This window comes from Pleurodeles waltl, chromosome 1_2 (genome assembly GCF_031143425.1).
Source record: "Pleurodeles waltl isolate 20211129_DDA chromosome 1_2, aPleWal1.hap1.20221129, whole genome shotgun sequence".
Classification (NCBI taxonomy): domain Eukaryota; kingdom Metazoa; phylum Chordata; class Amphibia; order Caudata; family Salamandridae; genus Pleurodeles; species Pleurodeles waltl.
Window position 1 is genome coordinate 962054999 of NC_090437.1, and position 27693 is coordinate 962082691.

The window sequence follows — 27693 nt, forward strand, 5'->3', positions numbered from 1 at the left end:
TCGCTCCAGCAGCAGGGCAGTCCTTTTTCTGAGTTGTCGACAGGGCCAGATATGATCTGAAGCGTGGGACACGAGATCCAATATTTATAACTGGTGCCATCATTTGAAGTGGGGGGTGACTCCCTATATTACTCCTACATCTGCCTTCAGAAAGTTCTTCCCTTTCCCTGTTAAGGCTACAAATAGTCCGGGATGATAAAGACTAGTGTCAGGTTCCTTGGCGTGTGTGCTGGAGGCAGTCTTTTGAAATAAAGTGGAGCAGAGAACAGCTTCACCCTAACCATCTAGTCAGCAGGCACCACATGGTGAGGACAAGAAAATGACAACTTTCTAAAAGAGGCATTTCCAGAATTGTGACTTAAAATCTGACATTACCATTAAATAGGGGTTTAAATTAGAATTCATTTGATTCAAAACTTGACTCCTATCTGTTCCCAATCAAAAGACAGCACTTATCAAATGTAATACGACATAGGCTTTGCAATAGTGAAAACCAAATGTAGGACATGTAAAACTTAAAAACACATCTCCTACTTTTTAAATGCAATGCACTTTGCCCTATGAACCTTTAGGGCTTACCTTAAGAGTGATTTATATGTAGTAAAAAGGAAGGTTTAGGTCTTGCAAAAGGTTTATTTTGCCAGGTCGAAATGGCAGTTTGAAAACTGCTCTCACAGGCTGCAGTAGAAGGCCTTAGACTTGTTTTAAAAGGCAACTTTAGTGGGTGGCACCATAATGACTGCTGCAGATGCACTAGTATTATTTAATTTACAGGCCCTGGGTACAAGTAGTACCATTTACTATGTATGTATGAGTAAATTAAATGTACCAATCAGGTATATGACAATTGTAACATGTTTTAAGGCGAGAGTCCAGAAACTTTAGCACTGGTTAGCAGTGGTAAAGTTCACAAAGCCATAATGCCAACAAAATCGAAGTTCAGAAAACAGGAGGGGTGAAGGCAAATGTTTGGGGGTGACCATGCAGGGAAGGTCAAGTTCAACAATAAGATAATGTCAAACCCAGTGCTTGTGTTTTTTTTTTTTTTTTTTTAAAGAACGTACACAGCAGAATTCAAAATTACATAATCTAATTTGAAAATTCAGGTAACTAACTAGTTGTGGAATTTGAGCAGTCTTTTGGGTGCAGTTCTCCAAAGAAAACCAAGAGCGAGACTGTGAGACCAAATTGTAGCCCTGGTCACTCTTGCCTTCACTGTTTCAGGCGGTCTGCTTCTGCTGAGTGTTTCTCACGCAGTGAAGTTCTCCACAGAGGCACTCATTCCTCCTGCAGGTCCTGGCAGAATCCTTCTCACTTACAGCAGAAAGGCTTCTAGTCACTAGGCAGATCCTCAGCGCCTCCTGCAACATGTGAAGAATTTAGGTGGTGTCCCGCCAACCTCTGGCTGACTGCCTTTCAGGTAGAAATCAGCCCTGGTCACACAGTGGTCTTCGAGTACTCTGTGGAGCAGTCCCTTCATTAGTTGCAATGTACTTGGAAATGGAACAAAGTGAGTGAGTTGGATTCCAATTTTGTATACATTTTCCAGACAAGGGATGTGGGTTCACTATGTGGCAACCTTCAGAAGTGTCCTTTCTCAGCTTCTTACCGACCACAGCACGTAAGAGCACCCACAACATAAGCACAGCGAGGTGTGAGTTTGCACCTGGCTGTCATCAGTCTTTCTGCAACAGTAATCAGGTACAAACCTAAGGTCAGTTTGACATTGAAATGTCCTCATTTTGAACAGCAGAAGCTGCAGTCTTAATCCTCACCCATATCCTTAACCTAATATTAATGCTCTGGAAGAATTGATCAGCAGCCTTTTACTAACAAATGGCCAGATGTTCAAATGACAAGTCACAAAAATCTAGTTGTAATTTGGGATCAGTATATTTGCAACCAGTTAAGAATTTTATGAATGGACCTATGTACCACTAGGTCAGTTCAGAAAATTCAGATTTTGAGTGAGTCATAATCTGACCTACCTCATAGGTTTTAATGAGGTAACTCACAAACACGTACTCACATGGGTGTTATTGGAGGGCTGGTGGCACACGCAGGTCAGCAGATTACCATGCCTGTGATCACCTTTAAATAAAGTAAAAAAAAATTTAAATGCAGCCCTTTTTCCTTTATGGAAACAAGCTTGTATTGAGGGAAATAATTACTTTTTTGAAAAGGTGGTTTAAAATGTGTCTGTTGTAACTTAGACCACTGCTACCTTGCCAACAAACAGTTTTTTTTATGTTCACAAAATGGATCTCCCTCGTTTGCAAAGGGGTTATTTTCACTGTTTCGTAACTGTATTTGGATCGTAAAACATTGATACCAATTCAGTATCTGGCAAGAATGCCTACAACACACCCCTTCCAAATAGGTCGCAATCCTAGTTTAGTAGACAGTAAAGTAAACGTTTGTCAAACTATTTTTGCTTTGGAAAACATTGATTCACACTGTTTGAGACTGTAAAAACATTTAGTACATTAGGCTCATAATCTTCATTAAAATTTCTAAGAGGAATCTTGCTTCCATCGTGCTCACTTCAGAGTCTGGATCGCTAACCTTCAGACAAAATAATGTAAATAAAAGTGTTTTACTGTCTAGGGAGGATGTCTTCATTCTCTATATTGTGCCATGCCAAATCAGGGGTATCCAAAATGAATCTGACTTGTTTTAGTGAGAAGGCTCATTCACACACAGAGTCTTATTACCATACATGCACTGCATGCATTCGACATGCACAAAGGATGTCAGTGGGGTCAGTAGGCCACACTCTCACTGACATAGATAAAAAAAATTCTGGTCATCAACAAGATCACAACTATAAGGTCACAAACGCGGCCTCTGTTGCTTTATGTGCTAAATTCAAGAGAGGGACATTAGTCCTTTGTCCAACATGGAGGTATGCTTGCTACACCACTTCGGGGCAGGTCCTGGCATTGTCAGGGACAGACTTAGGCGGTCATTCTGACCCTGGCGGTTGAAAACCGCCAGGTCAGAGTGCCGCAGAAGCACCGCCAACAGGCTGGCGGTGCTTCATGGGCAAATCTGACCGTGGCGGTAAAGCCGCGGTCAGAAAAGGGCAACCGCCGGTTTCCCGCCGGTTTACCCCTGCCCCAAAGAATCCTCCATGGCGGCACTGCTCGCAGCACCGCTATGGGGATTCCGACCCCCTTCCCGCCATCCTGGTCCTGGCGGTAAAAACCGCCAGGAACAGGATGGTGGGAACGGGTGTCGTGGGGCCCCTGGGGGCCCCTGCACTGCCCATGCCACAGGCATGGGCAGTGCAGGGGCCCCCTAACAGGGCCCCATAATGATTTTCAGTGTCTGCCTAGCAGACACTGAAAATCGCGACGGGTGCCACTGCACCCGTTGCACACCAGCAAGTCCGCCGGCTCCATTCGGAGCCGGCTTCATCGTTGCTGGGGCTTTCCCGCTGGGCGGGCGGCCTTTTGGCAGTCGCCCGCCTGCCCAGAGGGAAAGTCAGAATGACCGCCGCGGTCATTTGACCGCGGTGCGGTCTTCTGGCGGTCTCCGCCCGGCGGGCAGCGCCCGCCGCCCGCCGGGGTCGGAATGACCCCCCTAGTCCTTTGCACACATGCAAGATCAGTGTGAATCCAAGGCAAAAATAAAAGTCAAGATACCAGTTTCCCTTGCAGTTGGGCACTCAAGACAGGGATACTTGCCAGTTCACTGTGTAGGGGATATTCATGTCCCAACCCTTCTGACCTCACTGCTCCAGTTGCTCCATCCTGAATCTTCCTTCTGTTTTCCAGTAACGCTGGGCTTAGTTTTTGTTACGCTGACCTCCTCTGGTGTATCTCAGGGATTTTGTGTACCGAAAACTATGCACAACACTCAACCTTATGCCGTTATGCTCTCTCGTGTAAACAAGATGTCTGTTCAAGGAAACATGTTGCTGCAGTAATAGGCTGCTCATGAAGTCTCAGATGTCCCTGAGACCCCAGGGAAAACAGAGGGCAAGCCCTTGGAGTCACTCTGGTTGTAGTCCTTTGTTCTGGCAACAGGGCAGAGGTCAGCAGGCAGCAGGGCAGCTCAATCAGGTAGAGCAGCAGTCCCTTGGAACAGGTAAGCCCTGCAAGATGTTACTCTTTCAGCACAGCAGCCTTTACGCCAGGGTAGTTTTTTCCAGATCCAGTAGTGTACTACTTCAGGGGATCAGAGACCCAGTAATAATATCCAAAAGTGCCTTTGATGTGGGGGATGACTTCGGAGGATCCCTCTGAAGTCCACAGGTCCCCCTTTCAGCCCATCCCTGGCTCCAGACTATCAGTGGGAGGTAATCAGTCCTTTGTATGGGCGCAGGCCACTATCCTTTGAAATGTAAGCGTGAACCCTTCCCAACCTCCTCCCCAGGAAGACCCATCAGTATGCAGATGGATGCAGAAGAGTATCCTGTGTTGTGGGTGTTTGAAGGGAATGCACAAATGTAGCTGTCACCCAGCCCAGGCCAGACATGTATTGAAGACTCACTGTCAGGCACACAGGGCAGTGAGGGCAGAGGAATGCCCACTTTCTAAAAGTGGCATTTCTAAAATAGTAATAAGAAATCCGAATTTAGCAGCTTAGCAGATTTTATCATTACCATTCCAATTATATGAAACATGAAGCAGCAACTCCTTTCTGATCAGAAATTACAGTATAAAAGTACTTTAAGGAATTCCCAATGCTGGGCTTTGAGAGATGTAGGCCTCACAGTAATGAAAAATGACTTTAGGAGTTTTCCATTACTCAGACATCTAAAACTTAAAATGACCTGTCCTGCCTTTTACTTACGTGGCACCCTGCCCAAGGGCTATCTTAGGGGTGGCCTACATGTAAGAAAAGGGGAGTTTAACTCTTGGGAAGAGGTTTTAAATGCCAAATTGAAGTGGCAGTGAAACTGCACACAAAGGCTCCGCAGTGGCAGCCTTGAGACATGCTTACAGGCCTACTTAAGTGGGTGGCACAATCAGTGCTGCAGGCCCACTAGTAGCATTTAATTTACAGGCACTGGGCATATGGTATACACTTTACATGAGACTTATAAGTAAATTAAATATGCCAGTTGTGGATACACCAATATAACCATGTTTAGGGCAGAAGGACATGCATTTTAGCACTGGTTAGCAGTGATAACGTGCTCAGAAGGCCAACAAAAAGATACAGCAACAAAACAGGAGGTGAAAAGCAAACAGTCTAGGGTAAGATCACCCTAAGGATGCCAGGTCTAGCAGAGGCCAATGGGCTAGACACTTTCCCTGACATAGAATTGGTCTCCCTCTTGGTCCTTCCACAGATGAGTCTGCTTCATTTGTCATGATCATTAGACTGGTGGTTGAAGTCTTAGATCTAAAATTGCCCCAGTTGAGGTAAAGACCAATGTCCTCATGGAAGTGTTGAAACCCAGATAAACCTCATCTGAACCCCAGCTGCCCTTTAACAAGGCCATGACTGACACCCTCAGAGGCTCTTGGACCACACCCTGCTCTTGTCTACCTTTAAACAGACAGATGGCACATTGCCACAGACTTGCTTTGGGTGGCCTTGCCTTCCTAATACGCCACCCTTCTCTTGAGAGCCTGTAGTGCAGGCCTCCACTAGAAGGGTTGACTCCAATTCCTCACTATCCCCCTGGACAGAGAGTAAAAAAAAACAAGTGAGGCATTTAGGAATAGGATGTTTTCTTTTGCTAGCCTTGACCTCAGATCAGTCAATGCCGGCTGTTCTGGGAAGGCGCTCACTTACATTATGGGACTTGGTGATAGAGATCTTACCAGCAGTCCAGGAGCAGCCCTTGAGGAATTTCAGAACCAATTTGGCACAGACCATTCAAGATGGCCAGGATGAACTTAAGTACATCACCTGGTTAGGCCTGCACATAACAGATTGTTTAGGCAGATCATTTGGTACTAGCCAACTGTAAATGGTATTCACAGGCTTCACAGTTGAAGTTCAGGCATTACTCATGGATATGCCTTTTGATTGGTCTCACCTGTTTGGCGGAAAGGCCATACGTAACCTTTAAGTGCTTTAAAGAGAGTAGAGCTACTGTGTGCTACCTTGTTCCTTCTACACCTGCAAGGAAGCCCCTTTCAAGGCATCACTAGGGAGTTTGCCTTCAGGCAGCGACAAGGCCCACAACAGGCACCTCAGTCCTTTTAAGGCTGGGGTACTGAATCTGGAAAACAGCGCCCAGGACACCAAGGTCAGTGAACTTCCCAGTCCCCATTACCTTTGACAGCAACCTCCAACCCACTTTAGTTTGCCATTGGGTAATAAAATGCTGTGTGTATGTGACCCAAGAATTATTTTAAATTGTATAATTTGAAGAAGAATCTTCATATTCATGCTATCTTAAGTGCTTGAAAACTTTCCTAAAAACCTCCAGTTACTAATGTGCAATACAACCCCTCTTTCTGAGGGTTTCAAATGCAATAAGCCAATTTGGTACCAGCTCCTGCATAGTTCAAGAAATGTACCAGCCCAGCCCAAAGAAAGAAACATTAAAAGCAGTACATTTTCTATTAGAGTGAACCTACATGGCTGACAAACTGAAGAAAAGAGGCCTATTCAGAGTTTGATGGATGGGATACTCCATAAAAACATGACAGATATCCCAATCTCTATATAAGTGCCATAGGGTAAAATACACCTGTAATACAGTGGACGGGAGATAGACATTCATCACTTTTGTGATTATCCTTTCCCTCAAAATCCAAATAAGTCTTAAAGTACCAAGCAACAGGTTCAATAATCAGAGATCTAGTATGTTAATGTTTGGCTGGAGATCATGTGTGAATTCTATCAATAACTGCATTTGGTCATACCCTCTCATAGTATGTAAAGTGGATATTGGATTCATGGTTTAAAGCACTCACCTGAGTTGGTTCAGTGCTTATTTTAACATTATAGACTTTGTGGAAATTCAACCAATCATTTAAAATGACAGCATGGATATAGAAGAGACCTTGAACTCCCATGATAATCTTTGCTCACAGTCAGTAATAAGTTTACATAACTTCATTTAGTAGGACTCTGTCATAACCCCATGATGAAATAAATGGTTATTCCATCAATGGGGTTGGTTCCCCGCAGGAGTTGGATGCAGTCTAACTCTACGCTGCACACAGCCAAAGGCTGTGTGCAGAATGAGGCTAGCTTCACGTATGGTAATATGTAAAACCACTTAAAGTTACCTATGATGTAAACAGTGTCTCCTGCAAAGTTATAAATGTAAAACTCAAAAAGTGCAAACATCCCTTACATGTCTCCACCACCTTGATGCCAAGAAGGTCACGCAGGTCCTGTTGTTAGTCTAAAATGTCAACAAGTACAGTGATACATGACCGGCCGCTGTGTGATTGAGACCACGTTGTGGCGGTGCATGCCCTGCCACATTCTCCCCCATTGTAGAGTCCATCCTACCAGGTTGTATCCTTTGCCAGGCCTGCCACCTGCTGCCAACAAGAAGGGGAGATGGCATTGCAAGGAAACAATGTAGTTGCCTTCTCATTTAAAAAATGTTGAATGGAGCAATGCCCTCGCACGGGCATTAGGTGGTTTCTTTTGCCTGCCATCCAGTTCCAGTTCCTGGGTCTGCCATAACTGGGTAAACAGAATGATGTCAAAAAAGCAAAGAAGAAAGACAGGGAAAAAATAAAACATAAAAGCACAGGGCTGGGAAACTAAAGTGAAAGTGTAAAACAATTTGAAAAATATGAGTTGGACAGTGTAAGAAATGGGGTTATTCGTTGAGTGGGTGGAAGCCCCTCTCAGGCAACAACTACAATTCTTGTTGGGGCAAACCACAAAAGGTACTAGATTAACTTGTGCTTAAACCTCTGGTAACTTGGGACAAAAGCAGTCAGGTTTCACTTAGAGGCAATGTGTAAAGTTTGTATGCAGCACACAAACAGTAATAAAGTGAAAACACAACACAAGAAAATTCCCAAACCAATTTAGAAAATAGATTTAAAGTTTTTAGTACAAAAAACCACCTAAAAAGCGCCAACTGTGGATATCTAGTTGTGCTGGAGCACATGTCAAAAGTTAAGGCTGTCCGCGATGGAGCACAGATCAGATACATGAGATAGATTGGGCCTAATTTCAGCTTACTTTCAGACTTAGGAGAAATTTTGAAGAACAGTTCCTGAGAACGTATAGTTCAGCGGGACAAGGCATCAGATGGTGTCTGAGGAGGAGGCATCATTGTCCGGGAGCCGCTAAATGGAGCCATGGCAAAGATTTTTACCATCAGACTTTGTCACTTTTTTTTAAAGTTGAAAAATCTTTAGCAGGACCAAGCTGCAGGCTGTAGTCAATGAGTGCTGCACGAGGCCGGACACCTTTGCCGCTGAACAGTATTTGCTCCTCTGGAGAAGAGCATAGCAGGAGCTACCTTGAAGTCAAGCCGACAGGCGATGCACCTTGGGCGGATCGGCCGGCAGGTAGGTCCTGGTTATCTGTTGGTTCTCAGGGCACTTTCTGGTGAAAACGTTTTTAAGTCCCAAGTCTTAGGGTGAGGCAGGAACAGCACCACTTGAAAGGGTCCAGAACCTAGGAGTAGGAGCCACTCTAGCAGAGGCTATGTGCAAGGTTCAAGGTCTTTGTAGCTTATAGCCAACTAGCACTCAAGGTACTTCTGGTGGTCCTGGGTTCAAGGGGATGGCTAAGTTCTACTTCAAGGAGTAGCGCATTCTCTGGTAGCAGCACAGCAGTCCTCTAGGGGTGACGGCAGTCCTGAGGTTTTCCACAGGTCCAGGAGTCTACTGTACTGGTGTTCTGAAGGTCCAATATTTGTTTGTGGTGCCAGCCAGTGGAGGAAGAGTCAGGGCTACCTCCACATCTGGATATGGAAAGTTCTTCCCTCTCCTGCCAAGGCTCCAAGAAGTCTGGGGTGAGAAGAAGCTGAGGAATTTCATGCAATTATGCTACTGTAATCATGCAAATTCCACACACCCTTATTTTCTAGTCTTCACATTCTACTCACCAGCCTCAGTTCTTTGACTATACCATCCACTCACCTCACTCCATTCTCCTGACCCCTGACTACAATCTCTTATCACTTCTTTTCCACTTTTATAAATCCACCATCCACTCTTGCCTCACTCCTTCTACTACCTGCTGTTTCTTGACTCCATATTTTACCCGTGTGACTCCACACTCCTGCCCTCTCCTAATTTCAGAATGTATTCATCTGACTTAACTTTGTTACGGTTTGATAGGAATGTATGAGTTGTTTAGAGCGCAATCAGAGGTGCAGGTATCAATGGTGCAGCCAGTACAGTGGCATCAGGGCCCAGAGGTAAGAAAGGAGCCCAATTCGTTCAGCACTGGACCCTCCTGGCTGCAGTTATCTTCTTGACTGCTTGCTTATAGGTTGCCTCAGGCCAGGGTCTGTCTTTCAGTTCAGGAAAGGCAGGGTGGAGGATAGCGAGGAACAGAGAAATGGAAGGGAGAGAGGAAAGAGATAATAAAACTGGGAAAAGTGCATGATATAAAGAGGGAGGAGGAGAGGAAAAATGACAGATTGTTAGAAGAAAATGTGGAAAGTAGAGGAAGGAGGTGAAACCAAAAGGGGCAAGAGAAGAGGAAGAGAAAGGAGTCAGAAATAAGGATGTCAAGGAGAGATGGGAAGAAGGAGATAGGGATGAGTAAGAGACAGAAGGCAGGGGAGTGAGAAAGGGAATACAGAGAGGAGAGTGAATGCAAGGTAATAAAGGGTAGGTAGTGGTGAGATTAAGAGGAGAGAAACAGGTACAATGAGGGTGCAGTTGTTCTTAGGACAGCAGTTCCAGTACCAAAGGGATCCAGAAGTGTGAGGTGCCCAGGGGCCCATTGCACCCCAGTAATGTCTCTAATTTAAGACTGAGCCGGGAGTGGCCAGGGGATGCATTTTCTTTGCTTGCACGTGCGCCCATTACACCCAGGCTATACCTCTGAGTGCAATGTTAGTTAAAAACAACCAGGCATTGTACACAATAACAGCACTGCTGAATCCTACTGTCTTAGTCGAACTATAATCAGAAAAGGAGTGCAGCGGTGAGGATGAAGTTAGTGATGAAGTTAGAGAGAGGGTGAGTACAGCACTAGGACATTGAAAAGGATTACTTTGGAAGCAGTCAAACCACAAGGGTGCATGGGAACAAATAAGATACAGAAAAACTGAAACTGAGTTTTTCCGGGCAGGGGTGAAGAGGCATGGTAAAGGGTTATGAATTATGCAGAAAGGCGGCTCCTCCAAAAGGGCAGCGTCAGGATTGGCTGCAGGGCAGGCTGGGAGCCTGTGGTTGCGTGCAGCGATGACACGGGATAGAAGAGCGGCGTGCGACGGAGGAGCTATGTTTAAAAAAATGTAATTTTAAAATGTAAATGTATTAATTGCTCACTCCCTCCAGGAATCCCTGCGAGATGCGACTGGAATTATGAACAAGGAAGTCAAACGCTTCTTCAAGATATGGTCGGCGATCATTAAGTTACACTGCAACTCTCCAGAATTCACACTTATCTCTGAAGAATCCAAACTTCACTTTCTTATTTTCAGACTTTCAAACTGTGATATTACAGTTGTAGATGCAGAAATGAATTGTTAACATTAACCTTTAATATTCTCCTCAGATATAACACAGCACAAACTGAAGCATCTATTGTCACGACTAATGCTATGTGCTCGTTGTAGTTAATTTAACAATATTAGTTGAGTGCCACCTAAGTAAGCTCACGCGACCCTTACCCTGTTCAGATGAAACGTGGTCCAGTGACTAAATCAAGCCTACGTAATAAACGTGGTCATCACAAATATGTAATTCTCGAAAACAGTGCATCTCTCTTTCTTTCAAATGGAAAATAGTTGTGCTATCTAGTACTCTCTCAAGTAAATGTTTTTGCCCCATTAGCATCACTCTTGAATTGTATGACAAAACATTGTTCAGATTAAGGAGCCAATAAAGTATTAACTTCCAAGACAACAAGGGTCTCAGAATGTGGCAATTAAAGGAATCATTAACACACTACTACGGACCCTTTTCAGAAAAAGATGTTTCTCTCCAGTAGTCTCGTTTGTTCTGGACTTGGTTACAGTGCATGTGTTTACAAGCGATGCTCCCTTTAAGAAGCACAGAGATACCCAGTCCTCACCTTCCTACATTTTCAACTCTGTATTTTCGTTCAGGTGTCACTAATATCTCTTATTTTTCTTGTAGACAGCTGCTCCACTGTGTTATTCTCTCAAGGAGAGAAAAGACTTCAGCGACCCTAGCTATTCAGGTAATAGAACATTGTATTTTCTTTAGCCTGCTCCAGTTAATGTCAGATAAAAACACACATTGAGCATTCCCAAAATACATGTGACAGATAAATCTGAAAGGCACGTGCACTTGCATTAATTATTCATGCTCAACAGTGCATAAAAAGATACTTAGTGTAAAGCCCAAAAGGAGTGGGTCAACAGAATGGCCACGTACAGGTGTAAGAAATAAGATCCACGCCTATACAGGTGAATATTACACAGAGCAACATCACTAAACAAAAAAAAATGATGGATGGAGTGTTGAAACCTTTCAAACACTTACCCCCAGTCGCAGATCTGGGATTAATCCATTGTTATTTTGCTTGCCACGTCACCTCAGTTTGGACCCAGCCATATGCAAATCAACCTTGACCCTGTTCCCCATGGGAGCAGTCCAGCCCGAACTGCTAGGCCAGGTCCTCTCTGGACAGGAAACAAGCATCCTGGGACAGGTTTCAGGGTATCACCCTTCATCAGCCAGGCTAGCTTGACTCCAATGGTGCAGCGAGCAAGGGACCCACATCTGGGCATATCCCTGCCACTTAGGGCGCACAAAGCAACATCACAAAACAATATAAAATCCTTTTGTGTTGCGAAAATTACACAGAGACATTTGTTTTGTCTTTATTGTTCGGGGATGGGTAGCATTAAGTGGTATGTTTGGGTTAGTTAGGCTCAGGGAAGGATAGCATCAAGGGCTAGTTGAGGGGATTTAGGGGCCAGGGATAGGTAACATTAAGAAGAAGTAAGTGCTTTTTTAGTCTTCAGGAGTGGATAGTGTTACACTGTGGTATGTTGTTGTAGTTCTGGGACGGGTAGGTCTAGTGTATAGATCTTTTAGAATTTAGCGAAGAGTAGCAGGAAGGGGTAGTATGGGGTGCTTAGGGTTCAGGGAATGGTAGTGTTAGTAAGGGTTTTTTTAGAGTTCAGGGAAGGTAAGTGTTAAAGGATAGCACAGAGTTTGTAGGGGTCAGGAACAAGTAACATAAATAGGTAAGAGATTTTTAAGCTTCAGGTAAGAGTAGTGTTAAACGGTAGTAATAGTTTTTAGGGTTCATGGAAGGATATCGTTAAGGAGGAGTAAGAGGTTTTTAAAGTCCAAGTAAGGATTGCATTAAGGGGTAGCAAAGAGTTTTTACAGGTCAGGAAAGGGTAACATTAATGGTATTAAAAAGGTTTTGTTGTTCAGTGGAGGGTACATATAAGGGGTAGTAAGAGGTTATTAGGCTCCAGATTAGGTTAGCTGTAAAAGGTAGCAAGGGTTTTAGGTTTCAGGGATAGGTTACGTTAATGGGAAGTAAAGGGTTTTTAGAGTTCAAGAAAAGGTTATGTTAAGTAGTCAAAAGGGGTATGTATGGCTCATGAAAGAGTATCATTAAGTGGTTTGGAAGGTTCAGGGAAGGGTAACATTAAGGATAGCAAGGGATTTTTACAGTTAAGGGTTGAGCAACTTTAACCCCTTAGCTGCTGGGCCTTTCCCCCCCCAGTGCTGAGCCCTTTTTTGGCTATTTGGGGTAGTTCGCGCTTAGGGCTTCATAACTTTTTGTCCACATAAGCTAACCACGCCAAATTTGCGTCCTTTTTTTCCAACATCCTAGGGATTCTAATGGTACCCAGAGTTGGTGGTTTCCCCTGGAGGAGACCAAGAAAATAGCCAAAATACAGTGAAAATTTAGTTTTTTCCAAAAAAATGGGAAAAAAGGGCTGCCGAAGAAGGCTTGTGGTTTTTTCCCTGAAAATGCCATCAACAAAGGGTTTCTGGTGCTGAAATCACTATCTTCCCACCTTTCAGGAACGGGCAGACTTGAATCAGAAAACCTAATTTTTCAACACAAATTTGGCATTTTACTGGGACATACCCCATTTCTACTATATTTGGTGCTTTCAGCCTCCTTCCAGTTAGTGACAGGAATGGGTGTGAAACCAATGCTGGATCCCGGAATGCTAAACATTTCTGAAAACTAGACAAAATTCTGAATTCAGCAAGGGGTCATTTGTGTAGATCCTACAAGGTTTTCCTACAGAAAATAACAGCTGAAATAAAAAAATATTGAAATTGAGCTGAAAACAACAGCCATTTTTCTTTATGTTTTACTCTGTAACTTTTTCCTGCGATGTCAGATTTCTGAAAGCAATATACCGTTTTGTCTGCTGGACTCTTCTGGTTGCGGAGATATAAAGGGCTTATAGGTTCATCAAGAACCCTAGGTACCCAGAGCCAATAAATGAGCTGCACCCTGCAGTTGGTTTTCATTCTATACTGGGTATACAGCAATTCATTTGCTGAAATATGAAGAGTGAAAAAGAGGTATCAAGAAAACCTTTGCATTTCCAAAATCGGATCAAGATAAGGTTTTGAGGAGCAGTGGTTATTTGCACATCGCTGAATTCCGAGGTGCCCATACTAGCATGTGAATTGCAGGGCATTTCTCAAATAGACGTCTTTTTTACACACTCTCTTATATTTGGAAGGAAAAAATGTAGAGAAAGATAAGGGGCAATAACACTTGTTTTGCTATTCTGTGTTCCCCCAAGTCTCCCGATAAAAATGATACCTCACTTGTGTGGGTAGGCCTATTGCCCGCGACAGGAAATGCCCCAAAACACAACATGGACACATCCTATTTTTTTTATAGAAAACACAGCTGTTTTTTCCAAAGTGCCTACCTGTAGATTTTGGCCTCTAGCTCAGCCGGCACATAGGGAAACCTACCAAACCTGTGCATTTCTGAAAACTAGAGACCTAGGGGAATCCAAGGAGGGGTGACTTGCGGGGCTCGGACCAGGTTCTGTTACCCAGAATCCTTTGCAAACCTCAAAAAGTGGCTAAAAAAACAAGTTTTCCTCACATTTCGGTGACAGAAAGTTCTGGAATCTGAGAGGAGCCACAAATTTCCTTCCACCCAGCGTTCCCCCAAGTCTCCCGATAAAAATGATACCTCACTTGTGTGGGTAGGCCTAGCGCCCGCGAAAGGAAACGCCCCAAAGCGCAACGTGGACACATCAAAATTTTTGGAAGAAAACAGAGGTGTTTTTTGAGAAGTGCCTACCTGTAGATTTTGGCCTCTAGCTCAGCCGGCACCTAGGGAAACCTACCAAACCTGTGCATTTCTGAAAACTAGAGACCTAGGGCAATCCAAGGAGGGGTGACTCGCGGGGCTCGGACCAGGTTCTGTTACCCAGAATCCTTTGCAAACCTCAAAAAGTGGCTAAAAAAACAAGTTTTCCTCACATTTCGGTGACAGAAAGTTCTGGAATCTGAGAGGAGCCACAAATTTCCTTCCACCCGGCGTTCCCCCAAGTCTCCCGATAAAAATGATACCTCACTTGTGTGGGTAGGCCTAGCGCCCGCGACAGGAAACGCCCCAAAGCGCAACGTGGACACATCAAAATTTTTGGAAGAAAACAGAGGTGTTTTTTGAGAAGTGCCTACCTGTAGATTTTGGCCTCTAGCTCAGCCGGCACCTAGGGAAACCTACCAAACCTGTGCATTTCTGAAAACTAGAAACCTAGGGCAATCCAAGGAGGGGTGACTCGCGGGGCTCGGACCAGGTTCTGTTACCCAGAATCCTTTGCAAACCTCAAAAAGTGGTTAAAAAAACAAGTTTTCCTCACATTTCGGTGACAGAAAGTTCTGGAATCTGAGAGGAGCCACAAATTTCCTTCCACCCGGCGTTCCCCCAAGTCTCCCGATAAAAATGATACCTCACTTGTGTGGGTAGGCCTAGCGCCCGCGACAGGAAACGCCCCAAAGCGCAACGTGGACACATCAAAATTTTTGGAAGAAAACAGAGGTGTTTTTTGAGAAGTGCCTACCTGTAGATTTTGGCCTCTAGCTCCGCCGGCACCTAGGGAAACCTACCAAACCTGTGCATTTCTGAAAACTAGAGACCTAGGGCAATCCAAGGAGGGGTGACTCGCGGGGCTCGGACCAGGTTCTGTTACCCAGAATCCTTTGCAAACCTCAAAAAGTGGCTAAAAAAACAAGTTTTCCTCACATTTCGGTGACAGAAAGTTCTGGAATCTGAGAGGAGCCACAAATTTTCTTCCACCCAGCGTTCCCCCAAGTCTCCCGATAAAAATGATACCTCACTTGTGTGGGTAGGCCTAGCGCCCGCGACAGGAAACGCCCCAAAGCGCAACGTGGACACATCCAAGTTTTTGGAAGAAAACAGAGGTGTTTTTTGAGAAGTGCCTACCTGTAGATTTTGGCCTCTAGCTCAGCCGGCACCTAGGGAAACCTACCAAACCTGTGCATTTCTGAAAACTAGAAACCTAGGGCAATCCAAGGAGGGGTGACTCGCGGGGCTCGGACCAGGTTCTGTTACCCAGAATCCTTTGCAAACCTCAAAAAGTGGCTAAAAAAACAAGTTTTCCTCACATTTCGGTGACAGAAAGTTCTGGAATCTGAGAGGAGCCACAAATTTCCTTCCACCCGGCGTTCCCCCAAGTCTCCCGATAAAAATGATACCTCACTTGTGTGGGTAGGCCTAGCGCCCGCGACAGGAAACGCCCCAAAGCGCAACGTGGACACATCAAAATTTTTGGAAGAAAACAGAGGTGTTTTTTGAGAAGTGCCTACCTGTAGATTTTGGCCTCTAGCTCAGCCGGCACATAGGGAAACCTACCAAACCTGTGCATTTCTGAAAACTAGAGACCTAGGGGAATCCAAGGAGGGGTGACTTGCGGGGCTCGGACCAGGTTCTGTTACCCAGAATCCTTTGCAAACCTCCAAATGTGGCTAAAATACCACGTTTTCTACACATTTCGGTGACAGAAAGTTCTGGAATCTGAGGGGAGCCACAAATTTCCTTCCACCCAGCGTTCCCCCAAGTCTCCCGATAAATATGATACCTCACTTGTGTGGTTAGGCCTGGTGCCTGCGACAGGAATAGATCACACAACGGTCAATGTTGGTCCTTACGTGAGGCAGCTGTTGACCCTGGGGTGATCCATTCCTGACACAGGCACTAGGTGTAGGCACTCAAGTGGGGTAGTGTTTTTATCAGGACAGGTGAGGAGTCCCTGGGTGGTAGGAATGTTGTGGATCCCAGCATATTCCTGTAGTTTGTGTGACAGAAATGCGAGAAAAATAGTGTTTTTTTTCAACATTTCAGCTTTGCAGGGTATTCTGGGTAAGAAAACTTTGGGGAATCCACACAAGTCACACCTCTGTGGACTCCCCCGAATGTCTAGTTTCCAGAAATGTTTGGGTTTAGTGTGTTTCTCTATATGGCCGCCGAATCCAGGACCAAAAACACAGGTGCCTGCCTTACAAAACCAGTTTGTTTTGCCATAGACAATTTTGATGTCTCCACAATATGATTTGGGTGGTGGAATTTGGGGCTGAACTAAATTGGTGAGCTCCCAAGAGAGCACTCTCTCTCTGCTTGCCGCCGCATTCACCTGCTCTCTGGGTTGGCCTAACCCACTATTACCCAGTTGCACGAACAGCTTGCGAAGGGACAGCAGGACTGTCCTCATCACCTCCCTCATAATGTACTGGAAGAGGAGTTTTCGAATGGGACTCCTCTGACTGAAAAATCACTCCCAGAGTCTGCGCCATTGTCCTATCCCTCAGATGCTGTCTCAGTATCTGATGTCTCAGTCTCTGATCCTATGTCAGAGCGGTCCTCTATAACCCAAGTGCAGGCAGCAGTCATCCATCAAGATGCCATCTCTGCTATTGGCTAAACTGTTGCTCTAAAACACTAGCCTACGTAGACAGTCACAAAATCGATGGTGTGTGTGAGATACGTGCAACAGTAGAGGCCACCTTACCTGCGCTTCTTCCCTCAATCAGCACGTACTTTCAAGACACTCAAAAAACACCTTGTCACATACCATTCGTCACAGTCTTTAGCACCTCCTGCGCCCAGTCCAACAATCATTATTGGTGCTCCCACTCCCTCCTCCTCGGATTCCCTCATTACCACCCAGCAAAAGTGCCCTTCATCTCTCCATAGACTTTACTAATGTACTCAGCTATTTACATAAAATACAGATGTGCTCTTTGCAGTAGGCATATAAACCTTCTGCGCTTCTTTATGGCACTAAAACTGCCACTAGACAAGTTGGACCCTTTTCCCCCCAGGGAAACCACACACATATTGACAAAAGTGATGTATATATGACAGCCAACCACCTGAAACTCAACTCAAGCAAAACTGAAATAATCCTCTTTGGCCCTCACCAAAAAAACCTGGGACCCCCCATGGTGGCCCACCACGCTAGGCCCTGCACCCACCCCCGCCAACTACGCACGCAACCTCAGCATCATCCTAGACTCCTCCCTCTCTATGACCCAACAAATCAATGCTCTTACCTCCTCATGCTTCAACAAACTCCGTATACTGAAAAACATTCAAATGGATCCCCACAGAGACCAGAAAAACTGTCACTCACGCACTCATCAGCAGCAGGCTTGATTACAGAAACGCCCTCTACGCCGGCACCACTCTAAAACTCAAGTGCAAACTACACGCATCCAGAACTCAGCAGCACGACTCATCCTCGACCTCCACCGACACGAACACATCTCTCCCCACCTCAAATCCCTCCACTGGCTCCCCATTGACAAAAGGATCACCTTCAAGATCCTCATCCTCACACACAAATCACTCCACAACACAGGCCCTGCCTACCTCAACGAGAGTCACCTTCCACACCCCCACACGAAACGTCCGTTCAGCTGACCTCTCTCTTGCCTCTGACCCCCGCATCAAACACACCACCACCGGGGGCAGATCCTTCTCCTACATTTCCCAAAACATGGAACGCACTCACAACCCACATTCGCAAGACCCAAAACCTACTTCTTTTCAGGAAGGGCCTCAAAACCTGGCTTTTTGAACAGTGAATCTCCTAGCCCCTTTCCCTCCCCCCCATCCCCCCCCCAGCGCCTTGAGACCCTCACAGGTGAGTAGCGCGCTTTATAAATCTCTTTGATACAGATCTACCTATATATATATATATATATAAATATATATCTACATAGATATATCTATAGATATATCCATGTACCTAGATATATCTATCTACATAGATATATATATATAGATATATACATATATTTTTTTTTAGTTGTTGTATGGTTTCCTTGGGGGCCAAAATGGCCCCCAGGGAAACCCTACAACATCTAAAAAAAAAATTGCCCCCACAGGGGGTCACCCTGCCCACGGGCGACCCCCTGTCATTTCATTTTTTTTTTTGAAAAAAAAAAAAATCCCCTGGGGGGGGGGGGCGCGATCGCGCCCCCTCCCCCCCCCCCCCAGGGGGCACCTACCTTTTTTTTTTTTAAAGAAAATTATGGCGGGGTGGCCCGTTTTCCGGGGGGGGCCGCCCCCCAAAAGTGAAATCCCTGGTGTCTAGTGGGGTTTCCTGGCCCCCGATCGCAGCTGTGCTGCGATCGGGGGCCAGGAAACCGTTTCAGAAGGCCTCATAAGAAAGGGGAGACTCTCCCCTTTCTTACGAGGCCTTCTGAAACTGTTTCTGGCCCCCGATCGCAGCACAGCTGTGCTGCGATCGGGGGCCAGGAAACACTTTCAGGAAGGCCTCGTAAGAAAGGGGAGACTCTCCCCTTTCTTACGAGGCCTTCCCGAATGTGAAAAAGGCCGTTTTCCCCATGAAAGCAGGAAGCGGCCGCAAGGCTGCTTCCTGCTTTCATGGGGAAAACACCTTTGCAACGTCAGCGCGCCTCGCGGCGCGCTGACGTCACAATGGGGCGGGTGGGGGGCGGGGGGAGACACGGTAGCTTCCGTGTCTCCCGGGGGGAAAAAAAAATAAAAAATAAATCCTCGGGGTGCGACGCACCCGAGGATTTATTAATGCCCTTCCTGGTGTCGGCCACTGGTCGTGACCCGCACCAGGGAGGGTGTGTGGGCGTCGGCCAGTGGCCGACGCCCGCACTTAAGAGGTTAAGAGGTAGTAAGGGTCTTTATGGTTAAGGGATTAGAGGTAGTAAGGGTCTGTATGGTAAAGGGATGGACACCATTAAGTGTCTGTAAGGATTTGTAGATTTCAGAAAAGGGTAGCAGTAACTGGTAATGAGGGTTTTCTTGAGTTACACATTGGGTAAGGGGTGTTAAGGGCATTAGGGTTCAAGGATAAGTAGCATTAGGAGTAGTAAGGGTTTCTTAGGGTTCAGGGAAGAACAGAGTTAGGTGATAGCAGGGTTCATACAAGAGTAGTGTGAAGAGGGGTTTGTAGAGTTCAGGGAAGGGTAGTACTAAGAGTTTTGTAGGGTTTTGGGAAGGGTAGCTTTAAGGGGGGAACCAGGGTGTTTTAGTGTTCAGATAAGGGTAGCATTAAGGATTAGTACATAGTTTTTGGGTTTCAGGAAACAGAAGTGTTAAGGAGCAGTAAGGGATTTTTAGGGTTCGGGGATATGCTGATATAGGGTTTATAGGGTTCAGAGAAGGACAGTTGTAAGAGGCAATGAGTTTTTTTTGGAGGGTTTAGGGATGAATAGCATTAAAGTGTAGTGGTGGTAGTGGGCGTTCAGGGAAGGGTAATGTCAAGGAGTAGTAAGGGATTTATAGGGTTCAGGGATGGATAGCTGTAAGGAGTGGTAAGGATTTTGTTTAGCTACACACAAGAGGAGGTAAGTGTTTTTAGGGTTCCGGAGGAGTAGTGTTCAATCAATCAATCAATCAAATAATTTCTTAAGCGCACTACTCACCCGGTAGGGTCTCAAGGTGCTGTGGGGTGGGGGTGGAGGGTTACTGCTTGAAAAGCCATGTTTTGACGTGCTTTCTGAAGGTTAGGAGGTCCTGGGTCTTGCGTAGGTTGGTGGGGAGGGAGTTCCAGGTTTTGGCGGCGAGGTGGGAGAAGGATCTGCTGCCGGAGGTGGTGCGTTGGATGCTGGGGACTGTAGCGAGGTCAGCAGAGCGGAGCTGTCGAGTTGGTTTGTAGAAGTTGATTCGTTCATTGAGGTAGGCCGGTCCAGTGTCGTGGAGAGCTTTGTGAGCGTGGACAAGGATTTTGAAAATGATCCTTGTTGGACTTTTTTGCTTATGGAGGGTCATCCCCAATCTTTTTGCCTCCTACCTCCTATGTTTTCTGACCTGTTGCTGTTGGCTTTTGAACTCCGAGCACTTTACCACTGCTAACCAGTGCAAAAAGTGCATATGCTCTCTGTGTAAATTGTATGGTTGATTGGTTCTCCATGATTGGCATATTTGTTTTACTGTTAAGTCCCTAGTAAAGTGCACGAGAGGTGCCCATGGCCCGTAAATCAAATGTTAATAGTGGGCCTGCAGCACTGGTTGTGCCACCCACACAAGTAACCCTGTCATCATGTCTCAGACCTGCCACTGTAGTGTCTGTGTGTGTACTTTTACACTAGAAATTCGACTTGGCAAGTATACCCACTTGCCAGGCCTAAAACCTTCCCTTTTCTTACATGTAAGGCACCCCTAAGGTAGGCCCTAGGTAGCCCCAAGGGCAGGGTGCAGTGTATGGATAAGGTGGGACATATAGTAATGTGGTTTATATGTCCTGACAGTGAAATACTGGCAACTTCGTTTTTCACTGTTGCAAGGTCTGTCTCTCTCATAGGATAACATTGGGGCTACCTTTAAATATGATTAAAGTGTAGATTCCCCTAGAGAGTAGATGGACATGTGGAGTTTGGGGTCCCTGAACTCACAATTTAAAAATACATCTTTTAGTAAAGTTGATTTTGAGATTGTGCATTTGAAAATGCCACTTTTAGAAAGTGAGCATTTTCTTGCTTAAACCATTCTGTGACTCTGCCTTGTTTGTGGATTCCCTGTCTGGGTCAGTTTGACAGTTGGGTTGTTTTTCACCTCACACTAGACAGTGACACAAAGGGGGCTGGGGTGTAACCTGCATTTCCTGCTTAGCCATCTCTGCTAGGAGGGAGAGGGGTGGAGTGGTCACTCTCATCTAAAAGGACTGTGCCTGCCTCTGACAATGCCGGCTCCAACCCCCTGGTGTGTGTCTGAGGCCTTGCCCGGGCAAGGCAGGATTTCCCAAGTAGGTGTGAGTCCCCTTTGAAGAAAGGTGACTTCAAAGACTAAAAAGGGTATAAGAAGGGCACCCAAATCTGCAGACTTTAGAAACACTTCTGGAACCAAGAGGAACTTCTGCCTGGAGAAGAGCTGATAGCTGAGGAAGAAGTGCTGCCCTGCCTGTGACTGTGCTTTGTGGAGCTTTCCTGCAGTGCTGCTTCTGCCAGAGTAAGAGGGCAAAGACTGGACTTTGTGTGCCTTCCATCTTGTGAAGAAATCTCCAAGGGCTTGAGTTAGAGCTTGCCTCCTGTTGTTTGAAGTCTCAGGGACAGCAAAGACTTCTCTCTGCCAGCACCTGGAGTCTCTGGAGAGACTCCTGCCCCGACAAGTGGTGCCCTATCCAGTCCCTGGGCCCCTGAAAGGAAAGCTGGTGGAAATCCAAGGAAATCGACTTCGGACAACTCCGGACCGACGCCGCTGCTGAATCCGGTAACGCCGCCTGCACCCGACGCCGTGACCCTCGCTGGAACGTGACGCTCTTTGCAGGCCCGACGCCGCTGCAGCCCTGCTGAAGTCCACGACTCCGTGGAAGTCGCTGCACCACGTCGTGACCGACGCCGCTCGAAGTGCACAGATTCAACGTTTCGCACAGATGCCGCGATCCCCGACTTCGCGCATCGGCTTGTTTTCACTCTTCACCAAAGGTACTGTACTTGGGGTCTTCACGACTCCGTGTCCGGTGCCGCTGGTGTCGGCCTGTTGGGAACGACTCCTTCACGACGCCGTGTTAACATCTCATCGAAACATTTTTGTTTCTAAGCGCTATTTTTGGAGTTTAATCTTTAAAAATTAATAACTTGACTTGTGTATGTTGGATTTTTGTCGTTTTGGTCTTGTTTTGTTTAGATAAATATTTCCTATTTTTCTGAACCGGTGTTGTGTCATTTTGTAGTGTTTTCATTAAGTTACTGTGTGTGTTGGTACAAATACTTTACACCTAGCTCTCTGAAGTTAAGCCTACTGCTCTGCCAAGCTACCAAGGGGGTAAGCAGGGGTTAGCTGAGGGTGATTCTCTTTTACCGTGACTAGATTGAGGGTCCTTGCTTGAACAGGGGGTAACCTGACTGTCAACCAATGACCCCATTTCTAACAATCCTTTTGTTGATGGGCAGCCAGTGTAGGGATCTGAGGTGGGTGGAGATGTGTTCGTGGCGAGGGAGGTTGAGGATGAGACGTGTGGCTGCGTTCGGGATTCACTGGAGTTTTCTCCGAAGCTTGGCTGTGGTCCCTGTGTAGAGGGCATTGCCGTAGTCCAGTCTGCTGCTTATGAGGGAGTGGGTGTCTGTTCTTCTTGTTTCTAAAGGAATCCATTTGAAAGTCTTGCGTAGCATGCGAAGGGTGTTGAAGCACGAGTATGATATGGTGTTGATTTGGTGAGTCATAGAGAGAGATGAGTCTAGTATGATGCCAAGATTGCGTGCGAGGGTGGTGAGGGTGGTGGGCCACCAAGAGTTGTTCCATGCTGTCTTGTTGGGACCGAAGATGATGATCTCTGTTTTTTCTGAGTTCAGTTTGAGGTGGCTTGCTGTCATCCAGTTGGCAATGTCAAGGAGTCCAGCGTGTAGGTTATTCTTGGCGGTAGCTGGGTTTCTAGTGAGGAAGATGATGAGCTGGCTGTCGTCAGCGTATGAAATTATGGTGAGGCCGTGGGGGCGGAGGATGTTGGCAAGAGGAGCCATGTAGATGTTGAAAAGGGTGGGACTGAGGGAGGATCCTTGGGGGACCCCACAGATGGTCTTGTGGCTGTAGACTGGAAAGGAGGTAGGTGAACTCTTTGGGTTTTTTCTGGAGAGGAAGGAGGTGAGCCAGTCCAGGGCTTTGTGGTAAATTCCATCATCGTAAAGGTGTGTGCAGAGGGTTTGGTGGCATACTGTGTCAAAAGCTGCGGAGAGGTCTAGGAGGATGAGGGCGATGGTTTCGCCCTTGTCCAATCTGGTTCTGATGTTGTCTGTACAGGCGATGAAGGCGCTCTCTGTGCTGTGGTTTTTGCGGAATCCAGACTGGGAGACGTTGAGTATGTTGTTGTCTTCTAGGAAGCGAGACAGTTGTACGTTTACTATCTTCTCCATGACCTTTGCGGGGAAGGGGAGAAGAGAGATGGGTCGGTAGTTTGTGAGGTCTTCAGGGTTTGCTTTGGGTTTTTTGAGAAGGCCCTTGACTTTGGCGTGTTTCTAAATATCTGGGAAGGTTGCGGTGTCGAAGGAACTGTTGATGACGGCCCGGAGCTGGAGAGCGATGATTTGTCTGGCCTTGTTGAAGGTGTGGTGGGGACAAGGGTCTCTTGGGGTGCCTGAGTGGATGGAGCTCATGGTTTTTGCTGATTTCTTCGTCGTTGGTGGGGTCCAGGTGTTCAATAGGTTGGTGCAGCAGGGTGTTGTGGTGTTGGTTGTATAGGTGGTGGTGATGGTGGGTGCTGACGATGTGAAGCTGTCGTGTATGTCTGTGATTTGGCGGTGGAAGTAGTTGGAGAGGGAGTTGCAGAGGTCTTGGGAGTGTGGAGGGTCGATGGTGCAGGATTTGGGTTTAGTGAGTTCTTTGATTATGACAAAAAGTTCCTTGCTGTTCTGTGTGTTGTTGTCTATGCGTTCTTTGTAGAAGGACCGTTTGGTGGTCCGGATGAGTCGGTGGTGTTTGCGCATGGCTGTTTTGAGAGCGGAGAAGTTGCTCATTGAGGGTTCTTGGCGTCAGGGTTTCTAATTTTTTTGGCATACTTGTTTGGAAGACTGAAGTTCTGTGGTGAACCCGGGGGCGGTCTTGATGGCGCGGGTGTTGTTGTTTGTTTTGAAAGGTGTGAGGGAGTCTGCACTAGTTTCTAGGCATCGTGTCAGGTTGAAGGTGGCAGAGTTGGGGTTGTTCGTGCTGGGGGGTGGAGCTTGTGCGAGCTTGAGATCAGCTGTTCTTTGGAGATCTTGTTCCACTTGCGGTAGGGGTTAGGATGTTGTTGGTGGTGGGTAGTGGGTTTCAGGAAGGAGAAGTGGATGCAGTGGTGGTCAGTCCAGTGGAGTTCAGTAGTGTGAGTGAAGGTGATGTGGCTGCTGGAGGTGAAGATGGCGTCTAGCGTGTGTCCGGCTGAGTGGGTGGGTGAGGTGACCAGTTGCTTGAGGCCGAGGTTTACGAGGTTGTCCAGCAGGGCCGTGGAGTTGCAGTCGTGGGTGCTTTCCAGGTGAAAGCTAAGGTCACCAAGGAGTATGTAGTCTGTGGAGGTGAGGGCGTTGGAGCTGATAGTGTCGGTGATGGTGTCACAGAATGGGGGGCGGGGTCCTGGTGGTCTGTAGATGAGGGTTCCTCTTAGGGTGGTGTTGGCGTTGATGTGTACCTGAAAGTGTAGGTGTTCTGCGTTGTCTAGGGTGCCGTTGGTGGAAATCTTGATGGAGTTTCTGTGTATTATGGCGATTCCTCCTCCTGGTTTGTTGGTGCGGTCTCCACGGGTGATTTTTTTAACCTTCTGGGATGGCTATGGCGATGTTGAGTTCTGATGAGGAGTTCATCCATGTTTCAGTGAGGAAGGCGATGTCAGGAGAGTTTGTGGTGAGCAGGTCCCAAAGCTCGATGGCGTGCTTGTGGATGGAGCAGGTGTTAAGGAGGATGCATTTGAGGTGATTGGGGGGTTTAGTGTTGTTGTGGTGCTTGTCGGTGTTGTTGGTGTTGGTGTGAGTGCAGGAGAAGTGGCATGAGTGGCATGTGAAAGGTCCGTGTGTGTGTTTGGGGTTGGCCTTGGCGCCGGCGAGGTTCCAGCCAGGGTTGAGAGCAAGGAGCTCCGGAGGAGCGTGGACCAGGTGGACAGGTGCTGGGCTCTGTCCAGGCGCGAGCGGGCGTAGACGGGCGTAGACGGGCTTGCCTCTGGCGTGCCAGCGGCGTGGCCGCACAGCGGCTGCCATTAAGAAGGGGAGGTGGGAGGGAGGAGCAGCTGGGAGACAGGAGGGAGTGTCCAATGGGGGAGTGAGGGGGCGGTGCCGCAGGGGATGCAGGGGCTGGGCCAGAGTAACCGGCGAGAGCCAAAAAAGAAAACGGTCACAATATTAGAGCGCAAAATACAAAGTGGAGCAGAAAATGGGCACAGTTTAAGATAAAAACAGTATGTAAAATGAAAAAACAATTACAAGAAACGAAATATAGAAATGAAATACACGGTACAAGCACACTAGACACGCTTACCTCTAGGCACCAGGGATGAGGCGCAGGCGGGTGCCTGCTGGTGGTGGAGGGCCTTGAAATTCTTTTGCAGCAACGGCGGGGTCAGGGGTATGGAGGCAGGCTGGTGGAGCCAAGTGTACTCCTGGCCCAAAGCAGTTAAGTTAAGTGGTAGCAAGGTTTTTTATTGTTTGTGGGTAGCATGAAAGAGTAGCAGGGTTTTAGGGTTCAGGGAAGGGTAGTGTGAAATGTTAGTAAGAAGTTTTCAGGGTTCAGGGATGGGTAGCTGTAAGGGGTGTTCAGGGATTTTAGAGTTCAAGGAAGAGTTGTGTTAAACAGTTGGAAGTGTTTTTTAGGGTTTAGGAAATGGTAGCGTTAGGTAAGGTAATTTTAGGATTTAGGAAGCAAATTTAAAAATTACAATATATGAAATAAATAAATTAATTTAATATAGAAAAATATAACATTTGATGACAATCAAATATATTAATAATGTAATTTATAAAACCTAAATAATACATTAAGGTGAATAATTAGAATGTTTAGGATCCAAAGGGCTTAACAAAAATATCTCTTGCCCATAAATCTTAAAACTAGGAATTAGAACGAAAAACCACCATTGTTGCATTGATTGCCATGTTAAGTTATGACTTAAATTGATGCAAAGGAAGGAATGAGGTGGCTGGAAATGCAGTACAGTGACACATTCTTTCTGATTGCCCGCCTCTCACCTGTGCTGCTGCCAGAGAAGAACAAACACCATAGTGGTATAATTATCTAAGACACATATAGCATTGCAGATGTACGTTTTTGGCCTAAAGGTCAAGCTCTGTTGTAACACCATAGCTGGACATGAGAAAAGGTTTTGGTTTATTCATCTTGATTAACAAAGGATTACAGCTTTTGGAGGGTAAGTACTTTTTCTTTGGAAGTACACTGCTTCTGATCAATCAAAACTTGTACTCCTGCCCAACAACATGTGGGTGGAGCCAAGGGTGATGTACTCCTGAAATCTTCTTTTTCAATTGAACACATGAGGTCTGATGACAGCTAAACTGTGCGGACAGACTTAACAAGGCACAAAAACCTTTTGCACCTGGTTATTCTCTTGCTAGATAAATATCTGAAATGGAGATTTTCAGGCAGTGAGGTTGGAGAAGCAGTTAATGACCCCCAGTTTGAGGAATATGTATTTAATAGATCCTCTAGACAGGACCTAGCAAAGCATCAGTACCTGACCTAACTTGGAGGTGAAAGCCAGCCCGTGGCCCCACGAGTTGGGAATGTTGCACCGGTCGAGCTCCAGCCGGTACTAACGTTCAGAAACCCTCTGGCACTACATGCCATCATCATTAGTACCAAAGTTGTTATTAATTTTAGACAGCGAATGTCAATGACTACAGTCATCCAAGAAAGTGTTTTCTATATGAGCGGCTCAGCTGAGCTGAGTCAGTATATTCTGCTAAATAAAGCTGCTACTGCGCGATGGTACAAGAAGTCCTGTATTTGGCACAGGCAACACCTGGCTAACATTAAGTACTGGCTCCCATGCTACAAAACGGTCGCAGTTATTCTGTGAGCGGACATCAATGGCAGATTTGCAGGATTTCTTAGTAATCATAGATGCCACATTAATTCTCATCCATTTTCCACCCATACACCTCAGGCTCTGGTGTAAATAACTGGCGTGCTACACCCATTAAGGGGATTTTTGGATTCTTACTCAAAACTGTGCTGAGAAGTGATGCTTTTGATGTGTACTAAACAAGGCAGATGCGGTTTCAGGTAGGTTGCTATGATCTTGTAAATTAACAAAATCCTGAAAGCAAGGAAATAGAAAACCTGAGTAATTTATGGTATTTTCAACATTCTCTAAGTATTCCTGCGGTTGCTGGTATTTTCAACATTCTCCAAGTATCCCTGCGATTTGTAAAATAATGTGTTCTGAAAGTCTGGCGCATGCATCCTAGCTCAAACCATTATCTTCATCTTTGTCCAGGTGAAAAAGAAAATGACAAGAATGGGAGCGTCAAGCAGCCAAAGGTATGTAATTGAAACGAACCTTTCCTTTCTGCTTCTTCATAGTGCACAATTTATTTTAGTACTGAAAGTGTATCTAGCCATGGGATCAAGCTGGAAAAGTTCAGCAATGGCTCATTTCAAAGTACGAAATCATGACATGTGATGCATAATTGTTAAACTGCAACTTACACTGTATATTAATTATAAAGGAGA

General features: G+C 46.1%; 1 protein-coding gene across 1 annotated transcript in view; it reads left to right on the top strand.

Annotated features, from left to right (window-relative positions):
• Positions 1–27693, top strand: part of LOC138246379 (cyclic nucleotide-binding domain-containing protein 2-like) — a 1069494-nt gene that overhangs the window by 793611 nt on the left and 248190 nt on the right. The window contains exons 13-14 of the mRNA XM_069200950.1: positions 11208–11271; positions 27458–27501. Coding sequence (XP_069057051.1) covers positions 11208–11271; positions 27458–27501 — 108 coding nt within the window. The remainder of the gene's footprint in view (positions 1–11207; positions 11272–27457; positions 27502–27693) is intronic.